This window comes from Caloenas nicobarica, chromosome 17 (assembly GCF_036013445.1).
Source record: "Caloenas nicobarica isolate bCalNic1 chromosome 17, bCalNic1.hap1, whole genome shotgun sequence".
Taxonomy (NCBI): Eukaryota; Metazoa; Chordata; class Aves; order Columbiformes; family Columbidae; genus Caloenas; species Caloenas nicobarica.
The window spans coordinates 2,883,016-2,906,476 of NC_088261.1; the positions used below are offsets into that span (position 1 = coordinate 2,883,016).

Here is a 23,461-nt window from a genome sequence, read left to right on the forward strand (position 1 = left end):
CCATCTTCAAGTCATTTGTCAGTTTGTTCACCCTTTGCTCAACCACATTAATGGAAAACTCACACTAGGGTCAACCTCTGATCTAAGGAGAATCAGAGAGGTGTTTGTACAGAAGCAGATGGACAGAAACCTTAGAGATTGCCGTTCAGAAGGGCAAAATTGCACAGCAAAAGGCAAGCCTCAGAAAAGCAATTAACATTACCTTTTTTTCTTTTTTTTTTTTTTAAATGAGGTAGCAAAAGAATTTTAGTGACGCTGAAGAGCTTGGAAGGCAGTCTTCTTTTGCACAACTACAGGAAATTTACTACAGGGAAGAAAACCACAGACTTTGTCTAATAGCTGAAGTTTTAAGTTACTATGTGAACTAGAGCACTGTAAGGATTCAACTAACACCATAAGAACTGGACACCTGGACGAGGAAGAGTCCCTTCGGAAGCAGCTACGGTCTACTCTGCCTACGGTCAGCACGCATTAGTAACGGTCAAGAGATCAGAAACTGGATCACAGTCCTTAAACTAGCAAGTGCCATATTGATTTACGGTTCAGAGAGTGGTCCAAGACTGAATTATTTCTTATTGGCAGAGTTTCTTCCAGTCAGATTGGCCATCAAATAGTAGCACTTGTGTATCGTTTTGATACGAGGTTGACTGTGATCCAACTGATAACCTGTATGCCCTTCCTGAGGATCTATTAGCTTATTAGTAGCAAATGAATCTACTTTTGTTCTACAGCGCTAGCTACTTGTAGAGTTACACAATTTGCATATGCTTTAGTGATATTTTGTTTGGGGAAAAAGCAGTAGCAGCAGTGTAGTAAACGTAGGAAAGAAAAAAAAAACACTCATGCAGAATCCTTAGACTTAGTCCTCCAGATTTAAAGATGGAAAACAAGAATCAACTTTCACCTTTTCCTTTATTGCATCAACCTGCAAAGGAATTCAGAAGGTGCAGCTTAGAAAAATCAAATTCCATATTTAGCATATAAAAGGTAGAAACAAAAGCGTCAGGGAAGAAAGAATTAAGGCACAGGCGAGCAAAAACAAAGATACACCAGAAGTATCTGCTTTAGAAAGGTAGCTCTGCTTGTTGCTAGATCTTACTTCGTAAGCTACACTACAGTTATATCCTAATCCTTTAGCAGATCATAAAATTTTAATCTTTAAAGACTACTATGCTGAGAGGCCTAATATTAGCTTGGTTCATCAGGCCTACCTGAGAAGCAACATTACTGGTTCGAGAGCTCCCCACCTCCCCCAAAACACAGCATTTAAGGACAGCAAATTGCTCCAGGACTACAGACTAGTCCTGCCTTTGGAGTGACAGCCAGGCAAATCTTCTAGACAAACAGGCACTTTGGTCTTCATTGGATCAAGCACTGAGCTTGGCTTTCACTTCTCACAGAAGGAATCTTTAATCATGAAGGACTTTACACCAATTCACCAGAAGATACTCTAAAAAGCTTAAACTGGGCAAATCTTGCTAGTGACAGTTGGTATTTAACTCAAATCTAGTTCAAGTCTGTCAGAGCATTACCAAGCACCTTCCCCGTCGTAAGTCATTCAAACAGAAGCTGAGTCATAATTAGTGCCATCAAGTATCAGAGCCACATTTTAGGTTAAATGCATAGCAGACCAAGTTAACTCAAGATCTAGCTATAAAGCTTTTTTAGTATACAGTCTAGAATTTAGTTAGAGCTTGATCCCAGCTAGGATTCCTGACTGACAGGACATATGAAAAGCCTGAATTCTGGATCTACTTTAAGACACTGCCCGTGGTCAGGCAAATACTACTGATGTAGGTTCTGAAATCGGTAGATAGGGTGGAGTCTGCAAGTGTTTCAGTCTCTTGGAGGGCGAAGTCTCTCCCCAGATGGACTGAAAAATAAGTGTGGACATGGACAGACAGACATTTGACAAAGCCCATATCGATGTTAGTAGCAAGCAGACAGTCTCGAGGCATACACCACAGTGACTGACAAGCCTTCGAGTGCTGGAGAAGCACCTGCTCTTACCTTGGTCAAGTATTCCTTCATGACCTGAATGAAGTACGGCATGGCAAAATCCATGATGTTGTGCCTCCACGCTGTTTCCAAGACAACGTCCGGCCTCAGGAGATCGTAACAGGTGAAGAGACAAGCACCAAAGCATTCTTTCTTGTTCTCCTGCAAGAACCACTGCAACAACTCTTCTGCCAACTCAGTATCTTTGGATTCGGAAGCATACTGCATGGCATCCTACGAGAGGAGAGAGCCTGTTTAGCCTCAGGTGCCATAGTACAATCACTGACATGGATGTGGTATTGAAATCAGCTGCAATCTACTACTGACACGAGCAGAGAACAGGCATTCTGTGACTTGTTTCCACAAAATCTGTCCATCTGCCATCACTCTGAAGCAAGATTTGCCAGATTAGCAACAGGCACCACTTGGTGGTATCCAAAAAGATGCAGCTTTACTACAAAGTCACAGGTCTCCAAAGCAGCCAAGTACATTAAACCAGACCTGTCAGTGGTCTTACCTTATACAGTCTGTCTTTCTTACAGAGTTCTACGCTCTGTTTCCAGCGATTGTTTCCTTTGAAGAGATATGCAGCGATTCTTCGGAACTCTATTAGTTCATGTTTCTCCAAACGTTGAGCAAGAGAAATGTTGTCAAAGTTGTCATAAGCATCTATAGAAGTCCTAAGAGCCTGAGTTAAGTAGAAAAAAAGTTATTCACACCTCAGATGTACAAATGCATCCACCAAGATGCAAAGATTTTCTATACATCTTAGGGCTGTATTACTGCTTCTGGGAGGATAAAGTATTCTAGACAAACATGGAGAGAAGGTTTTGTGTGGTTTTCTTTTTGTGTATTCCAGTTAGTATTTTTCAGTAGTGATTGCTGATGTTAAGAGCCTCTGAATACCAAACAGTTGTTCTCTGAAAACAGAACAGCCAGACATCATAACTGTGTGCCCTTTCCGCGAGTTCTGTCATCAGCACCCACAGCTTGCCTCAGATAAAAGCTGATCTGTCACACTCCTAACAAAGTACCCAGACTACACCCAGTAAAAATGATGGTATGACCCAAAAAGCTTCCAGTTCTCCACTTAATCCTTGGCTAGTCACCACTAGTTCAGTTTGAATTGGCAAAGAACCTATACTTAAAGAACACAAGCTAACAGCCAGCAGGTAAAATCCACTGAAAACAAAAGAGAAACTTGTGTTTCTAGACATTAAGTGCATACCCAGAATATCAGGTTAATACTGACACAGAAGCCAGCTTGAATAGAACTTTGAAATTCAGGAATAGCTGCTTCTGTCATGAAGCGTATACAACACACAAGTTGACACCTGTTCCAGATAAGACCTTTTCAAGGAGGGACGTACCTGGTAGTCTTCTTCAATAATGAAGAGGTTGTTCAGGGACTCGTTCACCGATTTGTTGTTGTGATTTTGAACAGAGCGCAAGTAAGGCTTCACCAGCGGCAGCTGTTTAACCTTCAAGGAATCAAGTAAATAAATTTAAGTAGAGGTCTCCTAGCATCTTCCCTGTGAGGCACTGAAGTAGCTAAGTATTTTTAAATGTTACTCCAGCTAAACGCTTTTCCTATTACAGTTTCTTCTTTGATCTAGATAGTAGGAAAATTACCTTTGTAAAGAAGGTGACAGCACGAGTGTGGTCAAGCCGAGGGGACAACACCATCAGCAGATCATTGAGCAAGAGAGGTTTAAATTCCAAATAGAATTGGATTGCCTTGTAATACAGCTCCACGTTGGCCACCTGGAGATGAGTGAAGATGCACATTCAGAGCAGAAGCTTGATTGTGGAGGAATCCAAATGAAACACAGACAGAACCTTAGATATTCCAGCACAATTAAACCACCCATCCAAGACTCATTCTTGCCTCTAGAAATCTCTTTAGTTACTGTAGTTGACTTGCTTTGAAATTACATGGCAATATCAAGAACTTCGAATTTTAAACAGTTCTACTAGTGAAGGAAGAGAACTGAAGTGCACACAGCAAGAAATTTACCTCCTTTCACTAAAAAAGTAATACCTTAGTGATGATATCTTTGAACTGGCCTTCTTTCCAAGCATCTGTTGGGTGACTCATCATTGTGATTATGGCGTTATCATATTCTTCATACTTATCATACAAGAACACCAGTTCAGCCCAGAGATGGGCTTGTTCTGCAGCTCTCAGAACCTGAGCAAAAGGCACATTAGAAATTCCAGTTAACATACATCAATAATCTGAAGAGTTGCTATTGCAAAAACTACAGCACAGACAGTCCCAGCAGATGGGTTGTAAGTTACATTTAAGGCCTCAGACTTTCACCTTGGGGATGTTGACTCTGGACCAGAACAGCTCCAAGTGCTCCCTCATCTTCTGCGGCTTGAATTTGGAGTAGAGAATTGCTAGCTCTGTAAACATCCCCATGTGTGCTCGCTCCAGTCCAAGTGCTGCTTCCAACATCGTTATCAGCTCTTCAAAGTAGCCACGATCCTAACAGATATGGACAATTCAAAATGTTTCACATTAGGAACCGACCTGACACTAAATTTCCAGGTTTGGACAGAGTTGCCAAAAAAGAATACAGACTTTTACTGTTCAACAGGAGTCAGTTAATTACCTGGTAATAGTTAATTAGCTCTTCCAACTCATCAGCATGCACTACAATATGGAGTCCACACATCTGGGCCAGACGGAACTCTTTTCCATCAACGCAAGCGAAGCAGACCTGGAATAGACAATTGCATTATTGCTTATAATCCAAACTTCTGAAGAAGCTGCAGCTTTCAAGCCCTTTAAACTAATTCAATTGGGAAGTTTACCTCTTTCCATGTGCGAGTGCTATTTGCTTTCCGAGCACCGTCCACAGCTGCCTGGTATTCACCTAGGTGAACTAAAGTTGAGGCTAAACGGCCAAAGTTGGACACATTGTTATACAACAGCTTGGCTGCTTCATACATCTTTTCGTCGTAACAGCGATCACCAACCTACAGGAGAGCAGAACCAGGTTATTCTTGCAGCTTTTCAGTCGAGGGCTTATGGAAAATATGTAGCGTTCTGCATATCTGAAGAGACAGAAGTCCCAACACCCCTCTGGTTAGCATGGCCTAAGGAGGCTGCTGCTGCAATTCAGCAAAACCGAAAGCCCATGTCACTCACTTGCTGGATATGCGCATTGTTGGGTCCATTTATAAACTCCTCTAGCTCTGCTAGACGGTTTGTTTTAGCAAGAGCAAAGATTAATTCTGTTTCCACATAAGATTCCCGAGCCTTCTTGCGTGCCATCTGGAGATACTTCACCAGTTCTTCCCAGTTTCCTATAAAACAGAGTCCAGAATTATTGTTTCCCAGCACTGAGGACACAATATGCTATTGTACATTAATAAAGTCAACTTACAATCGGCCTAACTAAATAAATCCTGGTATTTAACTTCATGCAAAGACCTCCTGAGTAGGAACTGCTCTGAAGAAGTCTCCAGCCAGCTAAAGATAGTTATAAGACCACCAATTACCTGCAAATATATTTCCCATTCTCATTTAGGGCAGTCTTTGAAGGACCAGATTCCTGTACTTGCACCAAGATACAGCTTTGGCAGAATTGCAGTTTGAGCAACAGGCCACACAAAAGAGCTGAGCAACATCAACAGCAAAGATTTAAATACAACTTAATCGTACCACTGGCATTGGCAGCTTGAACAACTTCCATGTACGAGGAAGGATCATCTGCTTTAATATACGAATCAATTGCTTCCTTCACCATCCCCTTCTGAAGCTGTGCTTTAGCCAGCTGACTCCACACAGCAGGCTCATTGCAGCGTTCAGCGAATTCATACGCACGATCCAGGTTTCCAATGTGCTCTATTAATACCTAAAAAAGGATTACCATGATCAGCCACTGTCTGCGAAGGTCAGTTTTACAAGACACTGAGCTGTGTTTTATGTTAGTCCTTCAATGGATCCACAGTTGCTTTTAAAATATGGACTACTCTATACAACCCAGGCAGTGTGAGTGATTTTAGGCTTATGAAGTTGCACTTACTAGAAGCTTCAACACACAATGTTTGTTCAACTTCATAAGACAAGACGCTGAGCAGCTTTGGTCGCTTTGCTGATTGGTGTCAAGTACTGAAGTCACAAGTTAAACAGTGAAGTCCCTGCGTGAGGACGCACATGTCTCGAGGAGTTATTACAGGCTGAGATTTTAAAGATACCTGCACAGCTGATGTGTTGACATCGAACTTCCTGAAGATAGCAAATGCCTCCTCAAAAAGCTCATTGCTGATAGCTATGTTGGCAATGTCTGGAGCATCATAGTTATCCAGGCGATTGATGTATTCCATGACACGGGTGCGATCAGCCTTAATAGCTGTCAGAATGAGAAGGTTCTGCAGATTCCTAAATAGTGAAAGAAAATATTGATACACATCAAGTAATGATCAAAAAATTCACCCTCCCCTCTGGAGAAGGTATTAGTTTATTTGCTCTTCCACAGTACAGCAATTTAACACCTGCACCAGGTATAACTTCAAGTTTCCTGTGATTTAATTTTGACTTTACACACCTGTGCTCACTGAACACGGAGTTATCAAGAACTATTTTCTCCAGCAGTTCGATAAGCTCATTAGGAAGATCTGCAGTCATGAAAGCCTTCACAGTAACAGAGACTTCCTCAGGGTCCTGTGTCTCAGACAGTGCAGTCTGCACAACCTGTAGGAAGAGTCAAGACATTGACAAATCAGTTAAGTCAGGGACTAGCAAGTCAAGTTAGGCCAGCAACGGCTTTTAATGTTTTGTCAGCTGTACCTGGTCAATTAGTGGTCTCCTGTAAGGGTTGCTTTCCAGTAAGACGCTGGCCCACAGCTCAGGGTCTTTACGACGAACTAAGTAGCGGGAAAGACTTTTGAAGAGGGAGTTCTCATTGCACACCTAGTAAAAGGCAGAAGATTATTTAGAGTGAAGTCACAGCTATTGAAACTACAGAGCTAATGTTATTGCAACATTAAATAAGCCCGACATGCAGACTAGAAATCTCAGGCTTTGACATTTCCATTAGTCTCCCATTCTAGGATGTCCAGGGGACATTTCTCATTAAGCTGCAGAGGGAGATTAAACAGCTACCTGTTCTATTAGAAGTGACCAGTTCCTAGCTTAATACTTTCCAGGAAATAAATGCTTTTGTCAGCCATAAACCTGTATATCTATCCCATGATACGCAGGCTAGAACTTAACCCACAAGTCAGCTGCCTTGGCATACATACATTAATAAGTTCCAAATCGCACTGTCCACGCTCGTAAGCCACGCAGGCCAGGTGAGGGTCTCTCTTCTCACAGTACTTGCCGACAACACGACTGTCATAATAAGGATTCTCACGCAGGAATCTTTCTGGGTTGTTGTTGCTATCAATGTAGATTTTGGCCAGTGCATTGTGAGTTGCAGGCTCCTCACAACCCTCATGGATTCTTGCTTCCAGCCAGGGCAGAAGCAGCTTCAGCCTAAAAGGAAGTGGTTTTCCTATTAGAGGGGTTGAGTGAATAATTACGTATTCACTTGCACAATTTCTTCACTACAGAAACCAGCTTCAGTGTAGGCGAGAGTCAGTAACCAAACCAGAGTTACAGTACTCCTTTTTGACCCGTGTTCTGGTTATTATAATGGTACAACTTTCTGACACTATGAAGAACTTCATATGCCAAACACTCATTATTTGGAGGCCCCCACATCAGCCAAGTAGTAAAGCAGACTTTTGCTGCTTGCTCACCCCACGGCAACTTCTTGTTACATCAGCACCAGCTCGAGCTCTGTACCGAGGACATGCACTGGTGGGTGAGCAGTGAACCATTACCAGTCTGGCCATACTAAGAGCCTTGTACAAGTTTAATACCTGTTTCTTTTCTCAACCTCTGCAACAAGCTCATCAGTTGAAAATTGACCTCTCACTACAAGGATAAGGTTCTTTATCACATCTTCAGAGCAATCCACATCAAGCAGTCCCCCGATAACAACAGGCAGACGGCTTGGATTCACCTAAACAGGATCATTTAAAGAAGTCAGCGTGTTGTCATGCAGTATAGACAAGTCAATACTTATCCCTAGAGGTACATGTGAAGGCTGCTTGCAAAGATTAATCTCATCTTTCTGACTTGACTTCCAGCTTCCTGAGGTTCTCGACAAGCTTGACAAACAATTCTTCAGTCAGCAGGTGCTTACAATGCAGTTCAATGACTCACTCATGCTCTGTCCCCATGGGAAGAGCTCCTGAGCAAGCCAGTTTGTCCTTGCAGGACATAGAAAGGAGAACTTCCTCTCCCTAAAATGCTGGAAGTTTAAATTACCCTAAGAACTCCAAAGTTATTCTACCAAGCTTTTCCTCCTTCAGTAGACACATTAGCAGAGGTTACTGCTCAGCTTGACTGAAGAATAAATAAGAGATCTGACTCACATAAGTGCTAACTTAGCAGAGGCTACTAACAGGTACTTCAATGTCAGTCTCAAGCATGTGGCTGTTTGTGGAATGCTTAACAATACAATGGCTATAGTTGAATACTAGAAAGATCAGTTTGACTCATTAAAGCCAAGTGACAAGTTTTAACTTACCTTCTGTACATAAATCTCAATATATTTTTGGAGATTATTTCTATACAAGTACAGCACCAAGTCATGGACAAAGTCAAAGCGATCACATACAATGATGAGTGGCAACTGGTCAGTGAGTTTAGCTTCCTACAAAAGAGAAGAGCTTCAGTAATTTGGGTTTTTTTTTCTTCAGACTTAAGCAGATAGTCACTAAAAAAAATGTTAAAGCACCTGAACTTGGAAAGCCTAAATTGAATAGTCAACCAAATAATGACAACTTATTGCAAACAATTAGTTGAAAAATATGTAGCAAGTAGCAGTACAACCACTTTGGGGCCTACAGCAAGAAGCTTTCTGAAGTTTAATCCTGCTCCTTTGCATGGCAGAGTCTATAAAGTTTCACAACACAGTACAACTATAACAAGCCTAAACTATAGGTAGCATTTTTAGTTGCCACTGGTGTTTGGTGTGCAGGATTAGCACTCTGGGATTTCAAACAGAATTTAACCAAGACTAGATTAAGCTATGGATCATAATGTAAAACATATACAGAATTGACTTCAACTGCCATGGGTCTTGTGATACCTTCTAACTATGGATTTAGAGAACAGTAAGAATCAAGCTAGTAGCAGTACTACTTAAATTGCTAATGAGATCAGTTATCTAAAAGCATTCCAACTTTCAGCATAAGATTATAATGATTACAAGTACAGAAGCTTAGTCTGTGTGGCAGACAGTATTCTAGATGCATACTTCAGATCGCTTATTCTAACATGCACATCCCAGAATATAATCCTACATTTAAATTACACTTAAGGACTTTACACAGGGAGGCCTGTACTGGGAGATTTACCTGGTACATGTCCTGCACATTCCAGACATGGAACAGCACAAAAAACAATAGCTTTCATCAGGAATTGGACAGCTTGATAACTTATCTTAGGTGGCTTGATCAATTTACATACCTTACACCTCAGTGACACCAGGTTATATTTATAGAATTCTTATTTGTAGAGCTTTGCGATCTTCAGATACGATCAGCAAAATCTAAGACTATGCTACGTAACTGACAAACGTGAAGGCAGGAAACATTCCCAGATAAAGTTTTCCCCTCCCACACTGTTTCTCAGATATTTCTAGCAATGTTACATTTGTAAATAAGCTCAGCACCAACAATGTGCTCCAAAATCAGGCTCTGTAGCCTACCATCTTTTTCCACCCTTCTGAAGTGTTTCAGCAATGCTCCGAATCCTCACAGTAACAGTCAACATATATTTACAGTGACTGGCATACCCTAGCAGAGCTAAGCTGCAGTTCACCTGGATGAGATTTCAGTAGGTGTGTACACGCAAGAGGAGTGGGATAAATCAACCCTGATCTCTGAAAGCATTTATAGAATCACACTATTCATTTGTTGTTTCTGTAGTTACTCAGTTGAAGCTGATTACACTGTAAATAAGCATTAAGTTATGAACTCACTTGCCATTATGGTTGTTCTCAACCTTCAAGTTACCTGTTTTCTACTTCATAGCAGACATCTGTAACAAGTTCTAGATGAGCTGGTGCTATTGATATAGTTTAAAAGTTCCCAGGTTAACCTTACTAAGAGCAGCAAGGAACTTATCTGACAGGTTCTCCATTTTTCAGATATTGTTCCAGGCTCTATCAGGAGGCACTGCCAACATACCAGGTACCTCTGGTTTAACAGGACAGATGGATCTTTAAGGCTCACCTCCATTTTCACAGACCTGCCTCATTTCACCAGTGACACACACTATGTTTTATCAGAACCCCAAACAGGCCAAGACAGTCCAGTGCTACCCAAACATTACCTTGAGGAAGTTTTTAACACGTTCTGGATCATAACAGTTACTTTCCCTGCAGATTCTTTCCACTTCTTTAATTTGTCCTGTCTTGCATGCAGCTTGAATATACTTGAAGTGCACATCTGGATCCTGGCTGAAGTTTACGATAGAGCCCAGGAAATAAAACAGACCTCGAGAGAAACAGTCAGGATGTTATTCTGCTAAAGCACTTGAGTTGGATCAATATCAGTTTTCAAGAAAGCCTTCAAAGTTACGATTACATGAAAATTTGCATCTGGCTACTGCAGAAGCTTACAAATTGTCCTAGCCAAGTCGAGCCTGTTGTTGTTCCCCATAATTACATGTGCCTTCCACATACCCCCTCGACTGGAACAAGAGAGAGTTTAGAAAACCAAATCCCACCTTTCACTAAAAGCAGCACACAGTGCAAAAGCTGTCTGCCACGACCCACAGCTCACGGTCACTTAAAGGTGATGCCATATAATACTTGGCTGCTTCAAACACATGACTGCAAAGTCACATTAAGATTCAATTTTTTTTTTTTTTTAAACACACATGTAGGCTGCCTATGCAAGAAATCCATGTATGATAGCATTGTATTCCACTAACCATTCTCTAAATTTCAAGAGTTCAAGATGATGTTGTGTTCTCAGTCTTTAAGGAGGTTTTCTTTAAAGCTCAACAAGATACTGTTCAGCCACATACCTGCAGAGCTTTGACCACTGACACACCACAGTGCTGACAAGACTACACACAGCTAGTCTTGTTGAGAAGCACAAAAAAAGCCCAGAATCCAAAGGCTACACAAATTTAAGATAAGCGTTTTGGACAAAGCAAAAAGGCTAGCAGAACACTGAATGTTGGTGCTCCCCTTAACATGGGAACTTTAAGGTTTAGGCCTCAGAGCTGTCTTGAAGCCTGACCTAGGTACCTTTTAGCTAAATATGGCTTTCTAGATTTCAGCAGATAGACAGTCCTTCGTATACAGTGTGTGACGAGATGATCACTGGCTTCTTTTGCTAGAGGCAAGAGCATGAACTTAACTTACCTTCAAAGCTCTTGAAGGACTCGAACAGCTCAATAAGTGACTGTGTTGACAGTTGTTCATGGTATTTTGAAGCTACCTGGACACAGATCTGCAGGTTCTGACGAATGTTAGCAGACAACATGGCACGCAGACACTCCAGAGAATCTTCGACTGATAAGGAACCAAAATAATTCACTAACCACTGCAAAGACACATAAGCCATTTTAGACCCAAGTAGAACACTCCACACTCTGAAGTCAAATGTTGAAAGCCATTATTAACAGCCTGACTTTTGCTAGATTCAGGATATTTTTCTCATACCTCAGGATTGAGAAGATGAGTGTGAACTACAGCACGCTTGATGTCATACAGGTCCGTGAAGTGTTCAAGTGCTCTCTGCAGCAAACCGGCTTTCTCGCACAGCTGAGCTATGTGAGCCCGGTCATAGTGAGTAAACATTTGGTTTCCCAGGATGGCATCTGCAACCTAGAATGAGCATTGAGAAGTTCCATTTAGTTCATAGATGCTATCACTTGCATTTGATATGGACCAAAACGTAGCGGCTGGCCTAGCTACAGACAAGCCCAATCCAATAGAACCCTGAGAGCGGACCTGAGGGGCGTGCATGAGGTTCATCTCGAGTAAACGTGTTTGCAGGGGACCTTCCGAGGGACGATTATTCTTCAGTGCATCCAGCAAGAAGGCTGTACATTGCTGAATTAAATTATACTCCATAAAGACATCCACAATCTGGAAAAAAAACACACACACCACACTTCAGATTAGAAACTGGAAGCATATTTAAACAAATTAACAGCAAGTGTAGCTTCCAGTGCTAAACTGTTTATCCTGGCACTGCACTAAGCCTTTTTATAGTGTTCTTAAAACTAGGCAAGAAACAACATTGTCCCAGTAAAGTAAATCTGAACTTGTATTTCAAAATCTCTCTGATAGTAAAAGTATAAGTTAACATTTCATAGCAATAAAATTATTTACTTGTGTTATGTCTGCAAGAGGCTCTTCATCTTGAACAAGCATTTGGGCAAACTGCTGTCCTTGATCAGGGCTAATTCTCATCACATTCCTCAGCAAAAAAATCCAGTCAGGAGTATATCCAACCTGAAGAGATAATGAAGAGGAAAAACTCAGCAAGAACACATGCCTTGTTAAATACAGAGCTCAGTAAAAGCTACAGTCAGCATCTTACACAACCCAGTCAGGATTTCCTCATTTGGAAAAGGCTACATAAGGAGGTATGAAAGGATACATGTACAAATTCTAGCAGTAATATTCATAACACCACCTTAGGCCAAAGCAGGTACTACACAGGCTCTCAGATTTCCCCGCAACTACTTTTAGCTACTTTGGAACATATACCAGTTATTCTTAAATACAAGACAGATACGGCAATTCCATTTCCTCTTACCTTCTTAGCATACAAAACAATCTTCTGGACTTGTCCTGTTTCAGCAAAACACTGGATGACTTTGTTTGGAACATTGGCTCTCAGATAGACACTAAGTGCTAGCGTAGGATCTACAGATTTCACAAGGTCTCCCAGCTCCTCTGAGCACTCCAGCTGTTTTTAAAGATATAAATACAGTGAGTCCACCCTGACAGTGCCATGCTGAAATGTATTACTACCTTCTTCCTCATTTGTCTTCCTTTTGGACTTCTCTTAAAAAAAAAAAAAAAGAAAATTGAGGCCCAGCTCGATAGCATTAACTCTTTCAGCAGTGATCTAGTGGGCTCTGCTCCTTATGCACATCTACAGGACTCAGAAATGCATTTGTAGAGCTAAAAAGAATTAGGTGATACATTGTATCAGTATGTTTCTTCTTCAGCTAATTACAGCAATGTAACCATAGCTCAAAGTACATGCAAGTCAGTATCCAAAGAAGCCTGAAATGGTTTGGGCAAGAACAGCAGCAGCTCAGCAGCTTCCTGTACTAAGGTCACCTTGTTGTAATGTTAAGTAGAGTGAAGCTCTTGGAGTACTTGATCAATTCTCTTGAAGTAACATGGGTTATAGTTTCATGCAGAGCGAACACCTATTGCTCAGCTGCTTGATCACACCAGCACATTGAGTTGCCCAGTGAGTTTTCCTGGGGGTGGGTGGAGGCTGCCAAGCAGTTACGTGTCATTCCCCCAGGGCTCTAAAGGTATCTACCCCAAATTTACCTTATCTTCTTTCAACCATTTTTCCAAGAGCTGTTTGCGTCCCTGCTGAAGCACCGGTCTGCAGAGCTCCAACGACTCGTACTTATTCAGCTGCCCCTGGTCAAGCAGAATGCCAAAATACTGGAGTAAAGGGGAAGTCTGTCCTGGCTGAGCTGGAACACTCTGGAACCGCCGTATGGTGTCTGGAGTACGCAGGATTCCCTGACAGAAATAGAGACACATTTTAGTTTTGTTCTGCTATGGTGGCTTGGCAAGAGTTTCTCTAGAAAGCTGAAGTTAGAAATGCTTGCTACAGCGACATTATGTTTTGCCAGCCTAGAGTAAGTCAGCAGCAGAGCTGAACCTCCGCTCAGTCCTTGCCTTTGAGACATGCAACAGTAGCCTATTAGACTTGTTTCACTAACTATGCAGATATAAGTTCAGAGGACTGTTGTACAGAATTTAGACACCTTTGCCCCACAAGCAAGTTCCTCTCATCTGAATTTAGTATTATCTTTTCTCTTGGTCTGTTCTTTTTGTCCTGTTTCCAGGTGCAGCCTCACACAGAGGCTGTCTTTTCATAGAGACTTCTTTAATCACTGGAGGAATAAAGATAAATACCAGGGACATTAAGCCTCAGCCATCATCTATTCCTCTCCCCCTCTGTGGACTTCACACAAGCTTTGAGATCATCCAGAAAACAACCAGTACTCTCAGCACACTGAGTACAGGTTCTTCACGGGTACATTAATTATTACTACGTGAGGACAGAAGCAGCAACAATTCTGGTCTTGCCACTTATGCAATTCAGTGAGCTTTCCTGAGCAAGAAGTTTAAGCCAGCAGAGCTCAGCACTATTCTGAATATTGGTCCATTACCTTTGGAGCATTAGCTGCCACTTTTGCTGCCTCAGAATAGTTCCCTTGTGCGAACAGTGCATTGAATTTCCTGGCAAAGAGTTCCTCGGCACCTGCCAGGTTGTTGCGAACAGCCATTCGTAAAGCTAGGTCAGGATTCTGCAGCACATTTGTGATATAGGGAATAATATTCTCTTCTTCCACGCACACTGAGAGCACCTGAATAAATCATCAAGGAAGTTTAAAGTTAGTTCAAATATAAGAAGCAAGCCAAGGGTCAGCTAACCCCTAGAAGGAAAGCTATGGCATACACAGAAAGCTTTTTGATAATCTGCCCCCAAAAGAGTAGAATATTCTAGTTCTGTCCTCAATAGCAGGACAGCGTTTAGATCACTGACTGCCATGACAAAACTACCAAAATGATGCAACCAGAATCTGAGTTGTAGAAGAAACCAGAAGTCAGACAAGCTGTACTCCTGTTCGACTATCCAATCCTACCATATTCCTCATTCTTTTATTCTGTCTTGTGAATATCTGGAAACCTTTAGACATGAATATGAACACTGTAGTGTATCACTAAGGGTCAGTGGGATTAGCTAAAAAAAGTGGTTTCCAGGCCAGGCTTCCTTACTTGTCCCTTTCTGTTTACTCCAATAATTCCAGCTGTTGCTTCATGCTGTGCAGTAACAAATATGGTCTCTCCACTGATTCTGTTCATGTAGATACAGGTGCCAGTTTCCAGGTCATACAAGTGGATATAGCCATATTTCGTTATGAGAAACACCACATCATGCTTGTCACTGATCTGCAAAACAGGAATAGATTGATTAAATTTGGTACTGGATAAAATGAGTAACTGCTTTTAAGAGTCAGCAGATAGCCATGCCACTTTAGGACAACTAGAAGTGCTCGTCTATTTTTACTTAAGACTTGAGTACTATCAAAACAGAATTATGTTTTAAGAGCTTCCAAGTTAAATATATACAGATATTTCTTCCACAAATAAAACCAAGCTGCTTCAGTCTCTACTTTAACACTACTGAAGCAGGAACAGAAGTTACACCAGTTTAGTGCCAAGCCCAGGTCAATATATTGGCATCCAGTGCCCCTTTACAGTCACATCCACCAAGAGAAGCTACAGACTTGTTCTCGTGTTCTGGTTTGCAGCTGTCATACCTGCATGGCAACAGGAAAGTCGTTTTGTGCTTCAGGAGGAAAGAAGACATCCACTGCTTTCTTTGGGAATGGCTGATTTCCAGTCGGTGGTGTGCCAACTTCAATGATATGCAGCTGTGCAACAGATGAGATTAGTCTGCTAGTACCTGTGTTTAATTTATGTAACAATAGATTCAACAATGAAGATACAGCAATTCTTTTGCTGCAAAGATAAACTAAGTCAGTCTTCCTAAATGTTTTCACTGGCTAAAGGTGTGGCATAGCGTGTTCACGTACCGTAGATGAAGGAAATGGTTAAGCATGATCTTTAGTTATCCCAGCTACTTAGAAGTTTAAGGATTCTCCTAGGTCACTTTATATGCACTCTTTCAAGTTGGTTAACATTCTACAGAGACAGTTCTGAAGATGTTTCTCTGAATCCAGCTTTGGTTTTACTTCTAGCTGCCACAAAATAACTCACATTAATTCCAGTGTTAATATGAGACCACTAGTCAGCCTCGTAACACTAGTGTTTATATTTTTTTTCCATTCAATAACTTGGAAATAAATTAAGCCTGATACCGAGGATCAGCATCCAAGAAAGATTACAATAGGTTTTCCCTTAAGCTTAGCCTGGGAAGCTGTGTCACGTGTTTCAAGCAGCTAATTAGGCTCGTCATGACATGCCACCTCACTTCATGACTCAAAACAGACTCCTGCTGCATCAGGTAGTCCCTGCTGTGAAGCTCTGTATGCATGAGCTTTCACACACATTAGATATATAGCATCCAGACTGACACACTGTCCTTCACTTTTTTCCTAAAGTCAACTCGGTGCATTAAACCCCTTGATTTCCTGGAAGCAGATAACCAAGGTGAGTTACTAAAAGTTACAGCATGTTTAGAACCAAGTCTTACCTTACCCCCAGCTTGCCCTCTTACTGCAAAACAGAAGAGAGTGGATTCTTCAGCATTTCCCTCCATCTTGAACTGTGCGAAGCTCGCTGCATGTCCCTCGATTGGCTGTGACACTTTTCTATCGACAGAATATAGCTGCATTGCTCCCACAACACGATTTTGCTAGACAAGACAGAACAAGAGTCAGAAACAGCTACTCGGCCAGTAACTTCATTTACGTTAGTGTTGGTAAATACATTGTCATATCAGGCTGAAGTACCATGCCATGCTTTCTCTTGCAAAGGCATCATTTAACACTTGTACTAGTGTTTACACCATTACTGTAGATTTGCAGTTACACTTAAGTTTCTTATTTGAAGATCAAGACAAGCATTTACATTAGATTCTCAACAATGTTTTTAGGAAAGAAAAATATATCAGTCCTGCTCCTATAGAAGGAAAGGAGTCAAGCTCTGGGATTTTCATGACAGGCTCCCGAGTACCTGTGCAGATATGCCAGTCAGCAGCAGCCACTTCTGCTTGGCATCTGTGCGGTAGTTGATGATCTGGCAGCCAGCCAGACTAGAATGGCGATCAAACATTTTCACAGGCTGGGACTCCCCCTCCATGCTCCAGTGGTAGACGGCATTATCCGTTACAAGGGCAACGGTGTTCAGAGAGATCCACTTCCAGAAGGTGACATCATCTGTCATTGTGTGAGCCTTCATTTTGCTTTTCATTTCAATGTTAAATATTTGAAGCGTTTTTCCAGCTAGAAAACACAAGATTGTTAGCCAGGTTGCAGTTTTCACTTGTTACTTCAAGCCCTATGACATTAAACCCTCCTGATTTCCTTTAAGCAAATGCTGTTACATACTGTTAGCATCTTCAGTGATCAGCTATTACTTTTAACCAGACCACACTCCTAGGGCTAATTTTACCAATTTGCCACTACTGAGCCATCAAACAGATGTGGAAAACAACTTGGTAGGAGCCAAGAGCTTCAGCCACATGAAAAAGTTGTACAATACTTCATGCACATCAAAACGAGGTTACAACAGTACTGAGTCTCTTGAAAGTTGTGGGGAGAGCTATGCTAGTGTCATTAAAAACTATTTCCACATCTGTTTTAAGTATTAAAAAAAAGCACAACATGGAACGGTTAAGTTGGCAGAGGGCTTTCATAATTCAGACTCAGTAACCAAAACCCTTCGGCTGCACTAATGAGATACACAGAGCTACTGGCTGCAAAGCAGACTAACAGAAACTGCACAAGGAAAGGAACCTAGTGACCAACACAAGCTCTAGAAGATAAGAGGAAAAACTCTCCGAATTACACAGAATGGCCGATACATACATCCTGAACAGCCACCTGCACTCATTTGTACCAGAGTTTTAACAACGCCGTGGCATACAAGAAATTATTTCTTCCTGTTGAGAAGGAAGGTTCCGACCAACTTCTACTAGTTTTAGGAGACAGCTATTGAAACACATGCTAGCATAGCCCAAGAGGAATATTAAAGATCACGTGAAACTAGGTGCAAGTCAGAATATCTGTTACAGTTCCTAACTGTAACTCAGCTTGCTGAAGTCACGATGCCGTGTGGGCAAGTGCCTTCACTCACCAAGTATTGGTTTAGTCAGAAGCCACCATTAGTTCAGCTATTGACATAAGATGCAGGGTCAGGAGTTTCTCCCACTCCCACAGCAGACTGTCTAAGGCAGTGTTACTCAGACTACAGACCAGCAGTTTGTTTCCATCTCTAGTGCAGTTGGAGCTTTAGAGTCAAGGGAGATGACATTCAGGTAACAGGTGTCCTACACGCTATGCAAGGCATATTAAGGGGCAAAATCTAGACCTAAAGGGGTCAGTCCTGTTTATAAAAAGCATAATATGCAGATCGTGATAGTTTAAGTACACTTCAAGTTCTTGACCGGATTGATTTTCTGAATCTTAAGGATTGCCTTGTTTGGGAGGGCACAAGAAAACCTCAGAATTTTAGGCTTTCAGCTGCTTAACACCACTGTTCAGTCATGTGCACCATACATCTAAGCCATTTGGTTCTGCTTTCTCTTTTCATAAGACAGGACAGGAACTAGTACAGTCAATTGAAATAACTCACCATCTGCACACACAAGAAAGCATTAAAGTTGTGACAAAATAGTAGCACAGTATTAAAGTCAAACTTAAATGACACTGAATACATATAAATCTTTCCATTAGCAATATACGCATTTATACAGTGACACCGGGCCTCTTGGGAAAGAGACTGACATTTCTGGAGACTCCAGAGGAATGCTTGCTCTCTGTATCGCCATAGATACCAAGTTAGCTGACCTTGTGCTTTATCCACTACACAGGTCTTCCTTGCATAGTTTTACTTTTCTTATCACTGACTGATACAATAAATATGCACAAACTGGCGCACCAGCCTCTTCCAGCAAGGCCAGACTAAGGCCTTCAGCAATATTTACCCTCCTCCCCAGTCTTAGTTTTCCTCTCTGTAAAGAGAGGCTTAGTTAATAGACCTTATACACTTAGGAGATCAGGTCTCACTTCCCTCTGAGATGATTCCAGACTTCAAGATACTTCTAGAATCTCTAGCCTGAGCTTTCCCTCCAGTTCTCCCAGCTCAGCAGCTGTAAGCATTCTGACTGAAGCAAAAAACTCATCCTTATAATCAGCAAATAGCGGGAAGTTTTAACTGAAACTTACAGCCCAGCTACCTTCAGAAGAACTGAAACACACATTAAACTTAAGCTCCCATTAAGCTGTGGAAATTTGGCGAGGGACCATCCCACATAAATTGCCTGAGAGACTTAAATCAGTCAAACTAGTCTTACAGAAAGCTCTCCATCCACTTCAAACATTTCTTTATCAAGACTTCCATACCTTTTAATGCGATGACTTTACTGGCAGGGTTCATGATAGCACTGTCTGCTGAAATCGGTCGTCGAATAGGGTTGCTGGGATCATTCATGTCAATGATCACCACTTGAGCCTGTTCTCCTACTTTCTCTCTTATGCAGATGAATTTGTCAGACTCCATTGTCAGAGTGCTGAACCCGATGTTCGCTGGGTTGATTCCCAGATTTTGGAGCTGGAAGAGAAAAAAGGGTTTAGCATTTTTACTATCTTAGTATAGCCACAAATGGCTTTCTGTGAAAGTCACAAGAGATAACTAGGCTTCTACATGTCTTTATAACAATATAACCATACTACCCAATAACATCATGTCACACAAGTTCTTGCCCAACTTCATTTCAGCCCAGCAGGCTTTCTGAAGAAGCCCTGCAGCATTCAAGTGCTTGGTATCTCATCTTCAAGGTCCATTTACAACCTACGGCTTTGAGAACTCAGCTTTTGAACCCCTCATATGGTTTAAGGCACATTGAACTTGCCTGCTGCAGCAGCTGTGCTGGAGCTGCCGCTCCAGTGCTCACTCTCACCAGCTTTGCTTCCAGAGCCCTCACTCATTCTATCGAGCTTGGCAGCTATCACTGTTTCAAGCTTAACATCACACGTGAAGCATCTGAGCTTTATCTTTATCCCTGCAGAGTTAAAAAAAGCTACCTGTCTAGCAATTAGCCTAGTCCTGTCCAACAGGAAGGCTGCACAGCACCCAGGAGGCAGAGCTAACAAATATGGGATGGACACTATTGAAATCAGAAATGGCCCATCTACAGACAGAAGATCCCAATAAACCACCTCCTTTTCTGCTGAGCCAGTCTGCTTCTGCAAACCTTTGCACGCTTAGCTTTAAACATGGCTTGCAACTAAACACAGCTTAGTTACAATATCACTTAACTGTGTTTGCAACAGGCTAGTATATTAGGTTGTCAGCAGTGAAATAAAGTTTATTCCGTCTTTAACAGTGGAAATGCAGAATGGTTAGTTCACCTCACATACAGATACCCAGCTTGTGGGTGGATACCCCTTAAAAACTCAAGATCAGTTTTCTACCATTTGAGGAGTTATCACTTCTAATACTCCAGCCATTTTTCTTTCTGGGACACTGTTTAAACTTCAAGCCCAAGGTCCTCCAAGAAGGGCTAGACCTTCAAAGCCATTTGAGTGCTATTGTACTAGTTTGAAGCAAAACACAGAGCTCTTATCAGCCGTGCTCTGTGTGAGCTCCGAGACAACCACGCCTCAGCTGCTCCATTCCTGCCTCCACACGGTTTCTGATAAAGAGGGTGTTTTACTACACTTCCCTTTGCTCCGGCTCTCAGCACATGTGAGGAACAAGTAACATCTAAGCTGTGGCACACCAAGATAGCAGAACCAGCCTCCCAAAAGACACTTCAATGGATGATCTATATCCTCCCTTTCACACCTCTCTTTGGGTAGTGCACTCCAGGCCTGAGCCTGGTATTTCCACATGGGCTGGGCTGTACGCAACCCCAGCACACCCCTGCACGCAGAGGACGTTTGAAGATGTAGGAGTTTCACCTGGTAGAGCTGGAGGGACTTACTAGGATGAGGCATTTCTTTTTGCTAGGGCTGCAAGCTTAACAAGTGCAAAGTCATTTATCAAGCAACCAATTTCCTCGTTAATCTGGTAAAGGAGGGTAGTTCCAGATTGCCAAGTACTCTGCCTGGCAGTAAATCACAGCACTATACTCCAACATTGTCAACAGAACAAATCGAAGCAGCAAGTCCTAGCAGATGGCAGACCTCTTAGGGAGGTCTAGACATAACCACAGCATCAAAGTTGCTTAGATATGGCAAGACTTAATCATCTTAATCATGATCTAACTGCCATCTGCTAGGTGTCATGTCTGAGGTATCTGACCCTCGCTGTCAGTGGAAGATGTAGTCCTTTTTAAACTTAAGTCCACTTCCAAAGGTTAGATATTTCTTTGAAAAGATTTAGATTAGCACTGGAGCTCTGAAGCTTGGAGAAGCTTTCCGATGGAGGCATGACCATCAGTGAGGTCTTTAAGTAGACAAGCTCTTTTTGCCAACATTTCATCCTTTAATCTCAACAGACCCAAGTCTGCTTCAAGCACTGAGACTGGACATTGATTCTGACTGTGAAGTCAGAAAAAGTCTTTGGCTTTGGTCACACAAGTTTCACCAGCCAAGAACAGCACTTGCTTTGCTCAGCTGCTAAGGCCAATGGTAACTTCTGTTGGCTGCACTCAGACCTGATACACACAACTCCTGAGGGTAGAGATCCTTCCCTGTACTATAGGTTATTTCCTTCCCCCAAGAGGCTAAAGTTCAGATGAGCGAGGCAGGAGTGTCTGTAAAGCTGAGCAAAGTAAACAGAGACTAAGATTGCTATTAGAGGACATGACAGCAGCTATTTCTTTGGAGGCTTTTATTATGAAAATGTCAATACTATTCTATGCGCACACTCCTGAATTTACACTACAACTAAAGGAGTACAGAGGCTTACGGCAGATTTTTCTACCCCTTCTCTTACCATAGAGGAAAAAAAACTCAAACATTTAGTATTGCACATTTAAGGTCCACTACCTTTCACCAATTCAGGAACAAGTTTAAAGGGCTGGCAAAAAAAGGAATAAGATACTCCTGCATTATACTATGAAAACCACTTCCTTGGCTTTCAAGCAGATACAAAAGCAGAACTTGCTAGCTGTGCTTGGGCAATCCATTTACAGTTAAGTTATTTTACACCAGCACTTGTTGGAAAGCTCGGTTATACCAGTCTCCTGAAAGCGAGTTGAAAAGAAAGTGCTCTGTGAAGTAGCTGCTCCATTAGAGTGGAACCATGAAAGCAGCTGCCAGAGACAGCAGCAACTCTGTTCAGAGATGTTGCCTTGAAGGATTCATTTAATTCAAGGTTGGATACTTCAGTCAATTGCAGGCTGTACTGAACCATCAAATTCTATGTCAACATTTATCTGAGAGGTGAAGCATTATAACATGGTAAGTAAAAGTCTGATTAGTAAAATTATTTTTTACTGGAAGATAATTCAAGTACATCCTTGGTAACTTACCCAGAAAAGTTGTTGTATTACACGCATGTTTGACATCAAACTGAACGGTAAAACTGCTGACAAGAGTCTCTTTGTTGACCCCTTCCTGGAACATTCGCTTTCGTGTGACATTTTGCTTAGCCGTCAAATAATTTCTCCTTGCCTACGAGGAAGGGCGTGGAACTGCTGAGCGTGCATTTCACCTCGACAGGATATAACCACTGTTCTTGGAGCCATAAGCAGCTGCTCAGTCTCTGTCCAGAGACTCCTTATCTACACACAGCTAGAAATCACGTAGCTGGGAAATGCCAGGGAACAGAAATATTCCCAGTCTTTGGAGAAGCGCAGAGCTCCTTGAGGTGCAGCGAGTCACATCAGCTCCATTGTAAGGCCTTGCTTTACTGGGCTTTGACCAAACAAGGCAGGCACCAGGCTACATTTCAGCCACTCTTTAATTCCGTATGTGAAACTTAGCAAAGCAAACTTACGCCACACAAAAAATGTATATCTGTGCCAATCTGTCAGAGCTACTGGCTCAGTTTGGTAACACCAGAGTCCCACGGCCAGTCAACAGCTCCCAAGTACTTCATGTTTACCAGCGCAAGGTAAGAGTTACAGCTTGTGACAGGCTAGGAAGTTATGTTTTCAACAGATGAGAGACCTCTACGATGTTCAAGAGCTCTGTTCCTATATCCTTCCTATTTTCCACCTCATCCTCCATAGGCTGAGGTAGCCATCCGGTCGCAGCAGCCACAGCTACACTGGGTGAGTATTTCAGTTACAGATCAGTCTAGACCATACCTGCCAAAACTTGAGCTCAGAACCACTGGCTGCCCCTACTTACCTTCGGTTAAATCACCACAGCCCCAGCACCAAGTGCTAATGAGCAGGGCCACCAAGACTTTAGTACCTGCTGTGAGGGACACAAGAGAAATAGCTTATCAACCGCTTCACTAATTGTTCCTATCCAATTAGTTGACACATACACACACTCTTCGATTCACTTCAGTTCTTCACAGCA

At 42.0% G+C, this 23,461-nt stretch overlaps 1 protein-coding gene across 2 annotated transcripts in view; it reads right to left on the reverse strand.

Annotated features, from left to right (window-relative positions):
* Positions 1–23,461, reverse strand: part of CLTC (clathrin heavy chain) — a 31,486-nt gene that overhangs the window by 3,782 nt on the left and 4,243 nt on the right. Inside the window, exons 2-31 of one of the 2 annotated variants that reach the window (XM_065646828.1) lie at positions 19,385–19,592; positions 16,995–17,263; positions 16,513–16,674; positions 15,617–15,730; positions 15,072–15,245; positions 14,462–14,659; positions 13,605–13,805; positions 12,850–13,002; positions 12,420–12,542; positions 12,036–12,173; positions 11,745–11,909; positions 11,445–11,625; positions 10,403–10,566; positions 8,592–8,717; positions 7,879–8,021; positions 7,255–7,489; positions 6,800–6,922; positions 6,558–6,703; positions 6,208–6,391; positions 5,672–5,864; positions 5,156–5,313; positions 4,819–4,983; positions 4,617–4,724; positions 4,322–4,489; positions 4,040–4,189; positions 3,631–3,762; positions 3,369–3,479; positions 2,516–2,686; positions 2,011–2,232; positions 905–925 (exon numbers count right to left, since the gene is read on the reverse strand). In XM_065646828.1, coding sequence (XP_065502900.1) covers positions 905–925; positions 2,011–2,232; positions 2,516–2,686; positions 3,369–3,479; positions 3,631–3,762; positions 4,040–4,189; positions 4,322–4,489; positions 4,617–4,724; positions 4,819–4,983; positions 5,156–5,313; positions 5,672–5,864; positions 6,208–6,391; positions 6,558–6,703; positions 6,800–6,922; positions 7,255–7,489; positions 7,879–8,021; positions 8,592–8,717; positions 10,403–10,566; positions 11,445–11,625; positions 11,745–11,909; positions 12,036–12,173; positions 12,420–12,542; positions 12,850–13,002; positions 13,605–13,805; positions 14,462–14,659; positions 15,072–15,245; positions 15,617–15,730; positions 16,513–16,674; positions 16,995–17,263; positions 19,385–19,592 — 4,806 coding nt within the window. The remainder of the gene's footprint in view (positions 1–904; positions 926–2,010; positions 2,233–2,515; positions 2,687–3,368; positions 3,480–3,630; positions 3,763–4,039; positions 4,190–4,321; positions 4,490–4,616; positions 4,725–4,818; positions 4,984–5,155; positions 5,314–5,671; positions 5,865–6,207; positions 6,392–6,557; positions 6,704–6,799; positions 6,923–7,254; positions 7,490–7,878; positions 8,022–8,591; positions 8,718–10,402; positions 10,567–11,444; positions 11,626–11,744; positions 11,910–12,035; positions 12,174–12,419; positions 12,543–12,849; positions 13,003–13,604; positions 13,806–14,461; positions 14,660–15,071; positions 15,246–15,616; positions 15,731–16,512; positions 16,675–16,994; positions 17,264–19,384; positions 19,593–23,461) is intronic. The other variant, XM_065646829.1, reaches the window with a different exon arrangement.